Source organism: Athene noctua, chromosome 2 (assembly GCF_965140245.1).
Source record: "Athene noctua chromosome 2, bAthNoc1.hap1.1, whole genome shotgun sequence".
In the NCBI taxonomy this organism is placed as follows: Eukaryota; Metazoa; Chordata; class Aves; order Strigiformes; family Strigidae; genus Athene; species Athene noctua.
Window position 1 is genome coordinate 42,067,105 of NC_134038.1, and position 17,263 is coordinate 42,084,367.

The window sequence follows — 17,263 nt, forward strand, 5'->3', positions numbered from 1 at the left end:
ATCAAGGAAGAAAGATAATTGGCCTCAGTTTACAGTAAAAAAAGCAACAAGAAAGGTAATATTTTGGCGATATTCTTCATGAAACAGTTTCATATGGCTGGTCATAAATAAAGTGGAGACCCAGGCTGTTATCAGAAAAATTTGAAGGATTAGTCAAACTGGCAAACATCTGCAGCTCTGATTTCTGGTTTCACCACTCAGCATCGGAATGATGAGGTCCAGAAGAAAGAATTCTTGGCTCCTGAGTAGCTGACATGAAATCACGGGTCTGCGAAAGAAACAGCAGCCATGAAGCATGGGGGAAATACAGAGGTGAGAATCACTGCTCTGCAGCAGTGTACCTTCCTGAAGTGGGAAGGGACATGTGAGGATACGGCTCAGCCAAGGAGCTCCTGAATGTGCCATTTCCCCCCACACCTACTAAATAGCTGTAGAAATGCTTCTTATTTGCAGCAGCAAAAATGTTTGAGGTGCCATGTAGGCCAGGACTGAAAAAAGTGGCAATTTGTTTTCAGCAGAAGCTCTGAGGGAGCCTGGAATTAGCATTTTGTTCAAAGAAGACAGTAATTCCATTCTAAAACACTTAAAAGGATGCAGCTCCTTCCTCTGCTATTGCACAGTGCTTCTCCCAAAGGGGGTGATTTCTGAAGGGAACTGACTGAGGATAATTTCCTGTACTCCTGGACCTTTCGTATCGCTCTCATCTCTGCTGAGAGTACAAAGACCTCCAGTATTCTTATCTTGGCATTCCCCACTTAGAGGAATGAGAGAAGCATTACAAATGAGTCTATAAGGACGTATCATGAGAGTGGCAATAAAAACTAAAAAGGCAGCACTGGGGGCCATGGCCAGTCAGATCTTTTGAGAGCACTGAGTGGTGAAACTGTTCCACATGCCTGATCTGAAAAGCTTGTTCACTTAAAACACAGTGATAAGCTCTGCTCCTGCAGACTGTTCCTGAGAAAGACCTCATGGTTGGACTGTCATAGCTAATGTTATTTTCAGATCACATTTCTGCTCCCCTTTCTGTTCTCCTGCAGCCCATGTGCTAAAGCAGCAGTCTCTCCCCTTGCTGTCCTCCCGCACCAGCCAGGTCATGAACAGGATATACTAACATCAAGGTGGTTCTAAAATTCATGCTCTCTCTCCTGCTTCCTCGTTTAATGGTTTTAAAACCAGCAAGTCTATCACTTATTTTTGGAGGCTAACAACTTACTTGTAGTTGTTGAGAGAGACACACATGCAATAGTCAGCATCAGTCACGAAAAGCTTCTGTATGCTTTGTTTTCAATCAGTGTTTTTCTGAAGAGGTTCACCTTCTTCATAACCCAGTGTGAGAGACTTGTCCGCTCCAATTGGGGATTTGCAAATCTGAGTCACTTGTCCCCCTCGTCCGAGCGGGACGTGACACCCAGCTAACAAACCTGTATTATTATCTACATGACTTGCTAGCATCTTGCATAGTGAAAAAAAGTGCTGGGTGTCAATAGCTGTCAGGTATTCATATTGAACTACTTCTCTAACTTGGCATTATAAAACTAAAACAAGTCACCACCAAACACATTAAGCCAATGGATTAGATTTAATGTGTATTAATATGAGGCTATAAATGATTCTTAAAAATGCTGAATTAAAAATATAATTGCCTAAGCCTGGCTGGTGGCATGCTTTGCAGAGTTAATCCCTCCTTCCAGTGCACGCAGCCTTCTCCATGCCTGGCATGTTGTGTTGTATCCCAGAATGGGCTGATGCAGCTGCAGGACTTTTTTGCTCCTTAAGTCATACAGGCTCTCTCCTTCAGTCAGCCAGTCAGACCACTGACTTTTACCCAGTATCTACTGAATCCAAGTGTTGTGCCATGATTTCAATTATGTAAAATGCGTTTTTTTATTCAGCAAAACACATGGTCAGGAAATCCCCTTCCATTCACTTTTGAGACATTCCACAATTTCATGGCATTATACATATGTTGACTCAGCAGCCCCCTGAAAACCCAGCGCACCCCTGAGCATCAGCTCTGTGCAGTACTTGTGTGGGAATGAGCCCATTAGAAAAATCTCTAATTCCATATCACAGCTGCCTTTGGGTATTAAACCATACACATCCCCGAGCCTCGACAGTGCAGGAGCGTCCTGCCTGTGGTGGGGATTTGCCAGAACAGGGCCCTGAAGTGCTCCCCTTGCTCCTTCTTCTGTTACAGAGCTGAAAGTAGGACAATCACAGAAGGAGTGCACACCTCCAAGGAGGAGGGTCTGCCCTGAACATTTCAGAAGTGCTCTCTTGAATAAATAACCTCCCACAAAGATTTTTGATATCACAGCTGACTACTTTACAGTTTATTACTTAAAGGTGGTTTGGGGTTGGGTAAATTTGCTTTAAAATATCATCAGTCATACATTGCTCCTAAAACACCTCACTGGTGTTTAGAGATGAGAAAAAGGGACGCCCCTGAGTCTTGAAATGAATATTCATCATGGCTCATTAGTTCCCAAGTTTTCCATAAACTGGTCATTGGCAGTTCAGTAAAAATTCAGGTGTGTAAAAATTACAGCACATGCTACCCACGTATAAAGAGACATACCCTCTGCTGGGCAGGTAGGTCCTGACCTTCTCCTTATACCATTTCTAGTATTCTGTGCTTCACCAAACCTCTTCTTTGCCTCAGCTCACAGATCTACATCCTGTAGAATAAATATTTTTCATTAAGCGAGTTTAGTGCAGATCATTATACAATTCTTCTGGGGGTAAACACAGCAAAAGTAATTGAAAAATCAGTGATAGTCTAGGTGCAACACATGCAGCTGCATGTGTGGGCAGCATCTTCTAGGAGACTGTCTGGCAGCCCAGATGGTCCTCATCAAGGGTCTGAACGGTGCTACTGCAGAGGCATATAGTACAGGGACAAATTTATTGGTCCAGTGAGCAGAAGGAGCTGCAGATGGGAAATTTCAGCATATCTAGCTAGACCCAGGGTGGTTTCTCCTTTTCATGCCAAAGGATGAGATGGTGACCTTGCAGCTGGTTCCTTGTGTTTAGATCAGGGCCATGCCCTCTGGCAGCCATATCAGCTAGGTCTCAAGGGTCTAAAACTACCTCTTTGGGTGACTAATTTTACCAGACAGCATTTTTGTAAGATCTGCGCACTTCTAAATATGTCAGGCTACCATGCAGGCTACATCTGAAAGCCAGGAAGATAAATAAGGTCAGAGAAAATCTTTGCTTTTTATTCTCTGTACCAAGCCAGGCTGATGGCCCAGGCAAGTACCACAACAAACAGCAGGTGCTCCAGCCATGTTCCTGTGGTTGTGTCCGAAAGCAAGAAGGGATCTCTGCACACCTGGGAGAGGTTTCTTTCCTCCCAGGGCTCCCATGAGGGATTTCCCCCTTGTGCTGCTTGGGAAGACAGAAGAATAGGTGAGGAAGCAGTAGAAAACTAATGCACGAGATTTAAAATATAGAAAAAAACCACCCCCAAATAGGGCAAAATACTAAGCTTTGACAGTGGGTGAAATCTTGCCCACCCCACTAAAAATCAGTGGTGAAATTCCCATTGACTTCAATGGGAACAGAATTCGGGTATCCATTTTTTCATGGTCTTCCCAGATGAAGCACCCAGACATGTTTTAGTTTCCTCATGCCACTGTGCGGAAAATCTGTATGGTTTTATTAGTTTCTTTGGCTTCGTCTCACTGGATGGCATTTGGAGGAAAAAAAATCCTAACCCTGCGATTTCATTAAGAAACAATAGCCCAAAAAAATAATTTTACAATATGACTTCTTGCCTGCTCTCTACCTCCTGAATTCAATACTGGAGTGTATACTGATACAAAGCTCCTATTTTCACTCAGTCTGTAGGAGAGGGTTTGAAAAGCCTCATTGGTTGAACATGCTAGAAACAAAACCATAGGAAATAGAAAGCATTATGGCAGCTCTTTGTTCCGTCCTTCAACACAAAAGAAAATTCAGCAGATGGAAGTCAAACCCATAAGCTCACAGAAAGCGTTTTCAGATGTGATGAGTTAGTTTTGTGCCAGATATGTGTAAACTGATATGCAAAACATGGATAAAGAAAATCAAGCCTTTGCCAAAACCTAATACTATAATTTTAATGCAGTCAGAGACATTAACTGAACCTGTGCTTCCCAGCCTTATTTGCAGGCCAACATCAATATATAAGACCATGTTAATTTTCTCTTGCCCCCCACAATCTATTTAAAATAAAGAACAAAATCACCATCCTCCAAAACTTCAGTAAAATAAAGTTCACGTTCAGCTAAGTACTTTTTATCCTACTACTTAAGCCACTCCAAATCACTGTCAGTACATTTCTAAATGCTCTGTGCTGAGAGTAGCAAAGCTGTTACAGTTCAGAATGGCAAGACTGACTTCATAAAAGGTTTATATACTTGAAAAGCAGGTCATTTATTAAAAGATCTTTTAAAAGCTTCATTTCTTAAAAAGCAAAACCATCTACCCACCTCCACATCCTGTCTGAAACCATTTGCATACACAGCTGTTCTCCAAATTTCAACCCTGTTCTTTTTTTTTCCCTTATTTTTTTAAGATACGAATAGCAGGTATTTACTGAAACAGTAGCATGCTTCACCAAGCGCTTTCTGCTTCCATACACTGATTTATCATGTCTCATAGATGAGCACACAGATACCCTTTTCCCATACGCAGGTTAGGGTGTTGGACCCTCGGCCTCAGGGCAGCATGAGACAGCAGCCTGGGGATTTTAGCTTCCAAACTAGCTCTTTTACCACAGCTGGAAGTTTCCTGCAATAGCCAGGTGAGGACAGACTTTGCCTCTCCTGGATCTTCCACTGTCTTCTTGTTTTACGATAGTCTTTTTAGGCAGCGTTCTTTGGCTGGCTGCCTGGGAGCTGAGCACTGCCTGCAAGTGGTGACCACTCAGTGCAAGCAGTCTGGGTGTCAGAGGTGTAAGACAAACAAGTAGCAGAAGGCATAACAATAACTATTGCTTGGACAGTATCATTCTTTTCACTGGAAACTGTACCACCTTTGCACACCACAGTCCTCAAGACAGCATTTTATCTGGAGCCAAAGTAGCAGCAAGAGTATGCATTGAGCAAGATATAGCAAAGAAAGAAACACAGGCAATTTTGGACCACGAGGCTGGTATTTCAAGATATTTTTGGCATCCTGTTCTTCATGAGTGTTTTCAATTACTACTTGTTCCTGAAGAACCACCTCTTGCTGTTTCACTTTGCCTGCATATAGCATGGCACACCAGAATTAAGAAGAAATCCATTGAATAGACTGCTATTTGTTCAGGACATGGAAGCTCAACTGCAGCCACAGGGTTACTCTCTTGGAAACAGTCTGCCATTAATAGGGGGTTGTAAAAGACAGGACAAGTTGTGGGAAAGTTGCTTTGGGATTCAGGGGTATTAAAATAACTAAGGCATGAGGCTGCTTAAGAAAGGAGGCTAAGCGGGGAGAATATGACAATCTTGGTCATACATTTCAGAAAAGAGAAGAAAAAGCCAGACAAGACAAGGAAGGAACACGCAGAAAGGAAGAATAGAAGCTCAGAAAAGGCAAGACACCAAGAATGCTGAGAAGACTTGCAGTGCCAAAAGCAGGAAACAATAATAGCATAGATACTAGCACTCTCTTAGTCTTGTCATAAGACCATCATGAAAGTGACTTTAAATTTAGCAGAATGACATTTAAGAGACTACAGTTTTTGTTATATAAATGATTATTTTTCATGAAAACTTAAAAAAAAAGTCACCATTTATTATTACCGAGTTTTGATGGGCAGCCACAACCAAATTCTTCAGTGATCAAATATAAAGTATCTTTAACAGCTGTTCATACCTACCAGGGCAAGAAAGATAGTGTGGTGTAGGTGTTTCTAGATTGCACTGCACCCCAAATGGACAACAACTGAACATTTTTGCAGCAATGTATTACCTGCAACAAACACTATGACACAAGTACTGAGCACCACTTGGGCTTCCAGGGGAAAAAAAAAAAAAAAAGAGACATTTATGGGTTAATACCTCTGACTGAAAATTGCTTATTTAGAGGTTTACTGAACAGATACCATCATGAGGAGATAAAAGTCCTTACACTGAACAGACAATTTTAATGGCCTTTCCCATTAAGCTATGGGCGATATATTTCAAAGGGCAGATTATTGGAGTCTTTCTGCTGACAGCAAGGAATGTCAGATGAATTCAGAGTATCAGCGAACATCTAAGCCTTGGTAACAAGGATTTTAATATAGAGTTATATTACAATTCAAGACAAAACACCTTGACCAATTTATTCTCTTGTACAGCACAAAGGGACATTACACTGTATCTGCATTTATATTCATTGCCAAAACAGGCAATGGACCCTTACTGTTCATGGGAACAAAGCTCCAGATGCTCTTATATTCTAAGCCTAGTGTGTTCGGCTACTGGTGTGGCACCATTAATCACATAAAACATGAGTTTTATAGCCTTGGAAAACTGGCACCTCCAAGATTTATTGGTTTAACTAGTCTGCCTAATAAAAAATTTCTTATGAACAAGTGAGCTCTGAATATAACATACTAAACATTATCATCCTGTAATCGATAGGTATCGGTAAGACTGTTTTTAAGGTTTAGCTCCTTTCCTGTTCCCCCGCAGACTGAAATTATTCAGCTCTGTACTGCAGAGCTCCATTAAGCACTTTGTTTTTCATTGAATGACTGGAATCAAATGTGTATGGCCTCCATGGATGGATAAACTGCCGTAAAAAGAGATAAGTCAGCAATACTGATTGGCTCTGTTGTCTGAGCGTGTCTTCTGATTTTTGAGTTTCTGCCAAAAGCATCATCATTCTGTGTTTACCCTTCAAAAGCCCTCGGTCACTCAGATGGTGCATATGCTCACATCACAGCGCTCTCCCTTGCAGAAACAGTATTCATAAAGAAGAAAATTTCGGAACTTGTAGTTGTTGAATGTAAATTTGTGGCACAAATCCTACATCACTTATCTTTCACAACATTGTTACTAGATAATATGAAGTAATTAAAAGACTAGTATAACTTTGCTGCCCCTTTCTTTTACTCAGAGAAACGGTTTATCTGTGCAAAGCTGTACATAGCTTTCAAAGTGTACTTTGCCACACCATTTTCCTCGTCCTTTCCTTCCCTGGCAAGTTAAAATAACAGAACCACCATAAACCTCTGTGGTGGTTTCTTTTGTGTGTGTGTGAGTGTGAATTCATACCAACTACTGAAAACATACTGTGTTTTCCTTCACTTCTGGGGCCAGGACTGTCAACGCTGGGCTCAGTACCGGCTTTTACAGGATGCCACAGACTTACGTCTCCTTCCAGAGCTGCAACAGGAGCTGTTGTTTAACCGTGGACACTTGCTGTGTGCTTTGCACCTGAGTAAAATGCCTGCTGGAGGCAGCAAGAACACAATCAGAACAGGTCCCTGATGAGGCATTTGAGTTGGTTACAGCTCTGCAAAATCAATATTCTGCACTCAGGAATCTCCTAAGGCAGAGACAAACAACAGACCCTCTTGACACGATGGGATTACCTGTCTGCAAAGGCAAAATGGTTATTACCCATTTGAAAACAAAATGACATCAGACACCAATGATTTGGGTTTTATGCAAGTATACCAGTAATAGCAAGACTACAAATAAACCCTATCTGCATAAATTGTAATTAAGTGACAAATGAAGGCAATTGTTACCTGCTTGTTCAAAGTCTTGTGAACATTTCGCAATCTTCTGATTTCTGTTACTGCAGCCTCACCAGAGCTGCAAGTTCAGCTGATTGTAAAGTTCTGGGTCGTGTAAAGTCTCATTCATATGTATATTGTAAGAAGCAGGGATATCAGAGTCAGAGCCTGTGCTGTGTCAAAGGTGCTGCTTAAGATCTCAGGTGAGGAAATGCTCTTTTACAGACAGCTCACAAGCCTAAACCCCCTATGGCATTAAAAGGAAATTAATTCAATTTTTCAAGAGCTTCCTAACAAACCCTGGGAAACAAGTTCCGAATACTAGTATACGCTCTAATCCATTTGCTAGTTATAAAGGCTTCTTTATTACTGTTTTTGGCTGACAACAGTTGAGATAGCATGTTTATCATCATTCTTAAAACACTTGAGAGAGAACAATGTGCGTGCATTTTTATTTCAGTTTTAACTTCTTTATTTCATTGCTGTACAGCTGCATTACACTTGGCTTTAATCCCTTAAGCATTGTTTTCCTTGGCAAAATAGTCACTGAACTGAGTAGAACTTACTATTGGAAAAATATGCTTGAAAAACCAGTGTGGAGTCAATGCCAACTGAAACCCACGGAGCTTAAAATGTCACAAATGTGACCATAGCTGAAATATATAGCTTTTTTTTTTTTGACTGAACTAGGAATGTTGCAAGTCTTAGGTTGTGACACCAACTGTAAAAACCATAGAGTAGCCTCCTGAAACTGAACGTGTGCTTTTTCCCCCCCATGAACAATCATTTGGAAAACAGTTATGTAAAACCTGATGTAGGATAATTCCACAGGCAACAAATGACTGCGTGGCTCCGCTTCCATCTTGCCTGTATTAACTGTGGCTATCAGTAAGAAGTTGGGCTACAGCCTTCTTAGAGAAAAGATAGAACCCGACTTTGTAAAACATCTTTAATATTCAAATATATAAATAAGCACTACTGAAGAATAATTCAGAAGACTGAGGTGATTCATTATGAACAGATGCTATAAATGGGAACAGTAACATTGCTAGGTAAGGAAAAAAGCAAGCTATTTTAGGAGTCTTGAAAATCTCTTCTAGTTCTTCAGACAGATCATGCTGCTATAGTTACTTTATAAAAAATTATATTCTGAAAAGCACTTTAGTAAAAGAAACCTTTTACTGGAACTATTATTTAACCAAGACCTTCTACAGCACTAAAACACACTGCAATTGAATTCCTGATATAGTTTTAAGAATGGGAGGGGTAAAAAAAGAACAAAAAACCTACCATACCTGCACCAGGAGCTATTTATTAGCATAACACTCTTCCTTTTAAAGATTTCGTAACAACTGAAGTATATACAAAGTCTTACAGCATTTACACAATAAAAAAGTTTCCTATTAGCTGATGAAGTATAAGGTAGTGCTGCAATTTACTTCAAAGCATGTATACAATAATAATAATGAAGCAGACCACTGTACTTTCAACTTCTCTGCTACCACGCCACCACTGTCAGTTGAAGTGACAGTTAATTAAACCACTGGGAAGACACAGATTGTCAAAAGATTTGTAACAGGTTGACCTGCAGCACTAACCATCATAAGGAGGATAAAAAAAAAAAAGCAAAAAAAAAGCTACATAACTGTCATGTTTCTACACTTTCCTAGAGCTGTAACAAACTTTCACAGCCTTAGATATAACATATGCAAGACAACATAATCACAATTTTTCAGATATAGTTCAGCTACTGAGTGTATTTACTTCTGAATAGGAGGCATTATATTGATATGGCTGTGTGTTTCCATTTTTGTCCGTTAACTGTTCAAATAGGTCTACAAAAACTAAAAAGACAGCATGGAGTTTGTAGTCATGATGTGTTTGACTAATAAAGGCATTCAATATCAGCTATAGGATATAATAATTCCTGTCAAAAGTTTAAGACCAGGAGTCTTTGAGTAAAAAACAAACCCATAAAATCCCGCACCTACGCCATTTTCATCTGTTGACTCCAACCTTTTTTAAGCTTTTTCCAACAGGGATAATACAAAATCATTAAAATGCTTACACCAACCCAAATGCAAGCCTCATTTAGTTTATGAGAGGTCAAGCAGATTCACTAACTACTTCTGCTGTAAAACTGAGGGAGCTTACCTAGAAAAAAGAAACCTTTACCGAACAGTCCCTTACTAAATAAAGGTAGGGATATATAGTTTAACAATGATACAGAATTTAAGAACGTAGTATTCTTTGCCATTTAGAAACAGTTTTACACGTGCCAATAATGCACTTTCTACAGGAGATAAGGCTGCTTTGCCTATCGTCATATGCCTAAACCTCTTATTTTGGCCAATTTTGCTTTTCTTCCCCCCAAAGGGATTCTGTCTCAACTCTGAAACTAGTAACGTCAGTTGACAATATTTGTATTAAGACAAAAAGTGACATATATAAAATCCACAAGGAACCACATAAATAACAAAGAAGTCATATAACCTTTCCATGTAAACACTTTGATTATACTGAAGCCCTAATCAGATTCTCGTCTTAAACTTTTGGCAGATAATGTGTATGCTCAGCCAGGCTTTGTAGTTATTGTTCAAGTGGAAGCCAGGTCAGCTCACATGTTGACAGGCATGCAACTTGGAAACATTGCACAACAAGCAACACAAAGAGATTTGAGAAGTGTACAAGACTTCAAGTAGACTTCACAACCCTTCACAACTGAATATTCACAGACAAAGATACAGTCCTTGCTTTTTCTACAGTGGATTTTTCTCTCACACATGGGACACTTTCTGTGACTCTCTAGCTTGCTTGATGCTATATAACCACTTGATGATTCTGGCATTCCTTTCAATGGCAGAAATGCCATATGGCACACGGTCATTGGCACTGTCATCATTTCTAAGGTCACTGTTGCTGTCCTGAGACTGTTCACAGTCTGAGCTAATCATGCTTGCACTGCGAAAGTTGAGGGATATAATATCAGAGTTAGCCCTTGCAAAGTTTTCCATCCCAAGGTTTTCAAGCTCTTCAGGATCCAGTCCGCAGTAGTTAAAGAATCGTTCAACATCTGCATCGACACGAAAGTATCTGTCGCTTAAGTCTGATTTTGATCGCTGTAGGGAGGGTCTTCTACTAACTCCGCATCCAGACTCGACTGCCTCAATCTCTGGGGATTTCAGGGTGGTGATGGCAGCAATTTTGGGCTTTGGAGGCAGAGGTGGGGCAGAACTACTGCAGGGTATTGCTTTTAAGGGCTTTGCACTATTTACTTTCCTAATGTCTGAGGAGCTGTGAGAGACGTGCAAAAAAGTCTCTGCCGACTGATCTAGGAGCCTTCTGCTGACATTGGAGCTGCTCTCCTGTGGGCTGCTACGGCCCTGTGTGGGGTAAACCTTCAAAGATTCAGCAAATGAGTGTCGGTTCAGCTCTGTTGAATCGGCTCTGTGGGGTGGCCAGTTTCGGGGACCATGCTTGTGCCCTGAACCCGAGCTGGAGCCTTCAGAGCTGTTGATGATGTTCTTCAAAATCTCGAGTTTCAGATTTTCTCTCTGAACGCCGCTCTCAGTCTTCGCGTTGTTGCTGAAGACTTTCAAGGTGGGGCTCCCCAGCGCTCTCTTGGCTGCAGGACAGACTGGCGGCTTCGCCAGCACCGCCGGCTTCACAGGCTCCTGCTTGGCATTGATGACCTCCTGGCTCTTGACGTATTTTGCCTTGTCGGCTTCTAGCCTCTCCACCGCACTCAGTCTTTTTGGATTAGGCTCCGCCTGCCTGCGAAAATAGTCAGGTCCTTTGTTCAGGATGCGGAGAGGAACGGCGGACGTGAAAGTCACGGCAGGGCTGACCGGCTTCACCATGCTACCTGTCGGTAGTGTTTCTGTAGGCATGTTTGGTGGTCTTTCCCCCGCAGCCGTTTTGGATTCTTCTCTGGGTTCTCCTAAATGCACGGTGCTGAAACATGTACATTAAGCACAATGAATAGCCGATGAATCCCGGGATCTGAGCGTTAGCAGCAGTGCCTCATCTCACAGCTCATTAAATAACACTGCGTTTCTCTTTTAAAGGCAGCCTTTGTAGGGCAAGGCCACCCGACACAAGTCCGTATTAGTCTGCTCCGCTGACTCCTTTCTTCTTGCTGAAAGATGCAGGAGTCTCGTCGTTCCCTTTGTGCTCCGCTACCAGCAGCGATCTGAAACGCAGAATAACCAACCACACGTTAGCGAGAGCGCCTGACATCAGAGCGATAGCAACAGCCGCCTCCCAGCCCTCCTCTCCCACCGCCGGACGGGATGCAGCCGCCACTGCCAGCAGTGCAGGGGAGGCGGCGCTCGGGGCACACGTGCCCCCTCTCGCTCTGCACCCCTGTTCCTCTTACACGAAATGTGTTGCTTATTGCTTACAGTCCAAGCTTGAATTTAATTAAATTACACTGGAAAATAAAATAATTAAAAAAATTAAATCCCGCTACGATACAGCCATACATTTCTTTCTGGAGGGAGAAAGAGAAACAATATGTGTCAGTTCAGAGATTTAGACCCACCTGTCTCCTGAAGATCAGTGAAAGAGCACTTTCAAACTAATAACTTTGGCTTTGATTAGTTGATGTGTGTATATATTTTATCTGTAAACCCCAAACTTTTTTCTCCTTATAGGCAACATACTCTGTAATCTAAGAAATTAAGTGTATTTTCCTTTTAAAATAAATGTTCCAGAATGTCTAAAAAGCAGAGAGCAAACAGAGACATGTAGCATTTTAAGTGCAATGCACACCTTTCATTGTTAATCTAATGTAAAAACAACAATTAAAAAGTAGGAGATCTTGCTAAAGCCACCGATTCCAGTTCAAAGTCTGTTTGAACATTAGTCCCCAAAGCACCGGTACTCCAGCAATAAAATAAGGCTTTCCAAGTTCTCGTGATCACCTTACAGACTTAACAGAACAACAGAAAAAGGCTTTGTTTTTTTGATGAAAGAATTTATGAACACACAAAAAGATTCTGACTAGGTTTGAAAGGAAAGAACTTGTCTTCATGTTTAGATATAATCATTCAAGTTTTCTACCAAGCACTAAGTGCAAATGAAGTTTACTTTCATCTAAATTATTTTAAGATGCTGTCACTTAGGACTGTCACAACAGTCTAAAATCCAATACCATAGATGATGTTACAAGTGTTGTAACAATTTTACTACATGAAGCACTGAAGGGCACTTATCACGGAATCTACTTTTCAAACAGTGATTTCGCTAATGGGTCTCATTTGTTTTATTACTGCCCCGTTAATCTATGCTGCCCTTTTTAATATCCCGTTTCTGTTATCACTGTGTTCTTCAGAGAGAAAGAAAAACAGCTGCTACTTCTTTACTCATCCCAAGGAGCACAGAGCAGCATCCTTCCCAGGGATGGCTTCTGTGTGTATTGCCATCCTGTGTGTGCTCATCCATCTACCCAACTTATTAATATAGGGTGTGCCATCAGTAGATTGTTTAGACCAAAAAAACCCACAGAAAATATGAATTCCAGCTAAAGATACAACCTCAAGTACTGATTCCCAGAAATACATTATGTATACATTGAATATTCTCTCTCAATCATGCAAGGTCAAAGCAGGCAAATAAAATATATAAATGCTATAATGAGATTATAGGAAAAAGCTGAGCTTTCTCCTGAAGGCTCACTGTCACAAGCATTCTTCAAATACAAACTAACATATTTAGGTGGGTGATAAACCAGACACGCTTTCAGTGCAATTGAAAGGGTAGTGAAATGTTAATTAAGCTCCCCTTTCAATGTTGTTTTATAAATCCTAGTGCTAACTCCTCAGCAGTTTGACTTCCTGAATTTTAACTAAGTCTTTCTGAAAGAGAAAAAGCTTGCTTTCCTCTTTTGAATCAACATATTTATTGGGACTATTTTGAAATTAAGTATCAAATTCCCAGATGTGCTGAAGGCAATTCCAACACGCATCTGCACATACACATTTCTCTTCCATACACACAAATCATATCTTTCCATGTCACTAGCTCAGATCTTGATGGCTAAGCGCTTGTAAAAATACCCCATTGGTGTGTATATTTGATACCTGTGTGCAGAAATCAAATCTGTGTGAGAACAGGGGTCTTATTAGGAGGAAGAAAAACCCCCAAACAACCAAACCCCCCGTTCTCTGTACTAAACACTTGTGCCCAACTGAGTTAATACCATGTGAATAAGCGAGACCAGAACCCTGCAATTCTACCTCGGCCATTGTCATTAAAGGTCAGCATGGTCCTGTCCCAGAGGACGGCTGCCAGCTCCATTCTCCTACTGGCAACTGGCTCCACACACCACTACAAATTGGAGCTGTGGGGACTCGAGGCTGTTTCTGGAAGTTTTATGGAAGCACTTAACTTCCTCACTTGGGACAACCCTGGTCAATGCTAGCAGGCATTGCTTAGGAGGCTAAACACCCATTTTGGCTTCAATGCTACACTTACAAGGAAAAAAAGAAGAAAAAAAACATCCCACTAAACATGCATGTTCATCCGAGAGAACAAGAGTGCTTGTTTGCAAGCACGTATGGGGCCAAATGCCCTGAAGTCAATGGAAATACGCTGTGATTGGCAATGAGCTTTACACAAATCTAGAAAGAAAACCAAAGACCCAGTGAGGAAACAGGGCAGAAATGTCCACCTGAGCCAGCACAGGGAGCTGAGAGAGTAATGACCAGCTGGATTATGTGGCCAGACATGAAGAACTTGTACCTGTGGGGCTGCTGGCATAAATTAAGGTACATGCAGCTAAGAAAAAGGATCAACTATATTTTTGTGTGTTGTTTAAATTGCTCCATTTCACTGAGGTGCTACATTTAAGTATCATGGAAAGTTTATTCAGTACTCTTATCTCAGAGAGCTAAACATGATTAACCAGATACTGTCAGAAAGGAAAGTAGGATGAAAGAGAGGTGGATGAATATAAAGTGCTAATGGAACAACTTCTCCTGCCTGTGCTGGTGATGGCTGCAGCCTAATTCTGCTGCTAGCTGGGAGAGTGAGAGCCATTCCTACCAGCCTCTCTGCTGTCCGCAGGCACCTGAAACACAGCAGCAACACTAAAGAGCCTTACTACTTATTAATTTCATCAGTAATGAAAAAGACTGAGCAACCGCAGTACAGTGTAGTTTCAGGCAGACAAAATTGTGCCACTTAGTTTCCAGTTGTGAAAATCATCACTGCAGCAACAGGAGTACAGAAAGGGCTTTCTTCTGGTTTAAACTCCAAAGAAACTCAGTGCTTAGGCATATGAATTTCCTGCTGCGTACAGCTCTGGTACCAGTTTTGCACTGCAGAAATTCAAAGGTGAATAGGTTTTCTTCACCCACTCCCAAGAAATGTGTGAAATATATTTAGGGAGCCAAGAAACATTCCTTTTACTCTGCTGACATCCAAGTGTCTACTCTGTAGGTTTAATTCTTCTGTGGACTGAATTGTGTGTTTCAGATTTGCATTTTTGCTCTTCCTTATAACAACTGCTAATATTTAAGAGATTATTTAAAAGAAAAACAAAGGTAAAAAAATTATGCTTGCATTCAAACATAGTTCATTTTAATACTATGTATACATCAGTAAAACCTTTCTTCAAGTTTTTACTAAGTGTGCTCCTGTAACGCTCAGCAACTGTTGCAGACCTGCTGAGTAGAATACAAAACCTACAAAGGGGCAGAGAGGGTTTGTTTTTTAAAAGCTGTATTTTCAGCCAAACACTTCGATTCAGGATTCCTTTGTGACAGAGGTGGAGATCCAAAGCACTTATGCATTCTAGGCCATGTGCTCTAATCACTCTTAGGTCTGTAATATGTTTGTCAAATTTTCACATTTAAATAACAGACACACTATCTGCATGATTTAGGGGAACACAATACTGCCTAGAGCAGCAATAGCTATACAACTAACATTAACTACAAATAAATCCTCTATGAAATATTCCTTCTTTGATTTAAAGCCAAGACAGTAGGAGGCAATAAATTAAGCAGAAACTTTGGAATTACAGTTCCATATATTCTAAATATGTGTTTTCTTGAAATTTAAAAGAAATTTATGAACTGGCCCCATTCTGGCAAGTATTTATTTCTAGCATTATTATTAATACAGTGTTATTGTAGTTTATTTTTTTCTCTCCTACCTAAAGTTGCATTCTAAACACTGACAATGATGCTAACTGAGAGCAAACAACATGATTTTCTCCCTAGTTCTGTGTTGCCCTGTAGCTCCTACACATTGGCCAAGTTTCAGCCAGCTTTTGCCTAAAAGTATCCACAGCACAATGTATTTTAACATCAGTATCAAAGTTGCAACAAAGCTGCAAAAAACAACAGTGAAAACATGGCCCAAATAAAATTAATGGAATTTCTGCTCTTGACTTTGGTGAGGATACCGCTTCACCTGACAAAGCTACAGTGAAGCTCATGCTCTTAATTCATCCCTCTGGGACAGTGGATGAAGCAATTGTACTGGAGGTAGGAGGAAGCACAGTGGATAAATATAACGAAGGCTGACAGCTTTTACTCTGCTTTCCTTGATATTTAAAGGCCTGTGTCAATTTTATTTTCCAGATGATAAAATATAACTACTACTACCACCTCAAGATGCACCATAAACATCCCATAAATTCCAACATAAGTAATCAACAAATGATCTCAATAGGACTCAAAATGATCACAAAACAAAATCTGCATGGGAACACAGGACACAGAGGGAAAATGTCAGGCTCTGCTAATGACTAGGTGCACCTTAGAGCTGCAGGTCCCATTACAAAGATGCTGTTTTGTCCCTGCAAATGAGGGCTTCACTGAGTATGACTTGCTACACGTCAATACAATAAGTTATACCATTGTGTACGTCTAAAACTGATACAAGTTCTTCTGTGAATAACTGTCATTATAAAACTCATATATTTACATTATTTATTTGAAAAATACAGGCTAAACCTAAATAGACTAGACTTAAATTGACCTAAGATAACGCACATCCGGAACAGCAGCACTATTTCGTTTTTTGAAACCAATTTTAGATAAATATGTGTATGGGTATAGACTTGGTTTCACATAATATTAACTGTCAAGATAAAGCATGAGGAGATGAAATAATCTTTCAGATCTACCATGACTCAAAATACTAATGAAAGTGCTGATTTTCAACTCTGCTCCCTGCCAAGACGTGAAACTCTGAACAGTAAGTAAAGAGCAGTATCTGTTCAAGTAGATGTTTAAGCCTTCAAAAGGTCATAAAAAATGTGAACTACAGCGACCTAAAACCAAGAGAAGTAGAACGTAGACACGGAAAAGCTCTACCAAGTGGAAAGGTAATGATTTTGGCAAAGGCAGCCATTTTTCACTGCTGATGTATTACTTTCAACCGAAAAACCCAAACTACAATTTGCAGTAGCTTCATAATAATTTGCACAGATGAACATACAATGGGTTGATATATTTATGATAATTCTGATTTGCTCTTACATCACACTCAGACTTGTAAGATAAAACTCTCCATAAACAAAACACTGCCAGCACTTAGCCCTCTTTC

The 17,263-nt window shown here is 40.6% G+C and overlaps 1 protein-coding gene across 2 annotated transcripts in view; it reads right to left on the reverse strand.

The window, feature by feature from the left end:
• Positions 1–8,996: 8,996 nt before the first annotated feature.
• The window catches only part of FAM110B (family with sequence similarity 110 member B), a 114,643-nt gene continuing 106,376 nt past the window's right edge, over positions 8,997–17,263 (reverse strand). For both annotated transcript variants that reach the window (XM_074898932.1, XM_074898933.1), the window contains one exon: positions 8,997–11,894. In XM_074898932.1, the coding sequence (XP_074755033.1) occupies positions 10,480–11,592 (1,113 nt within the window). In that variant the 5' untranslated portion in view covers positions 11,593–11,894 and the 3' untranslated portion in view covers positions 8,997–10,479. The remainder of the gene's footprint in view (positions 11,895–17,263) is intronic.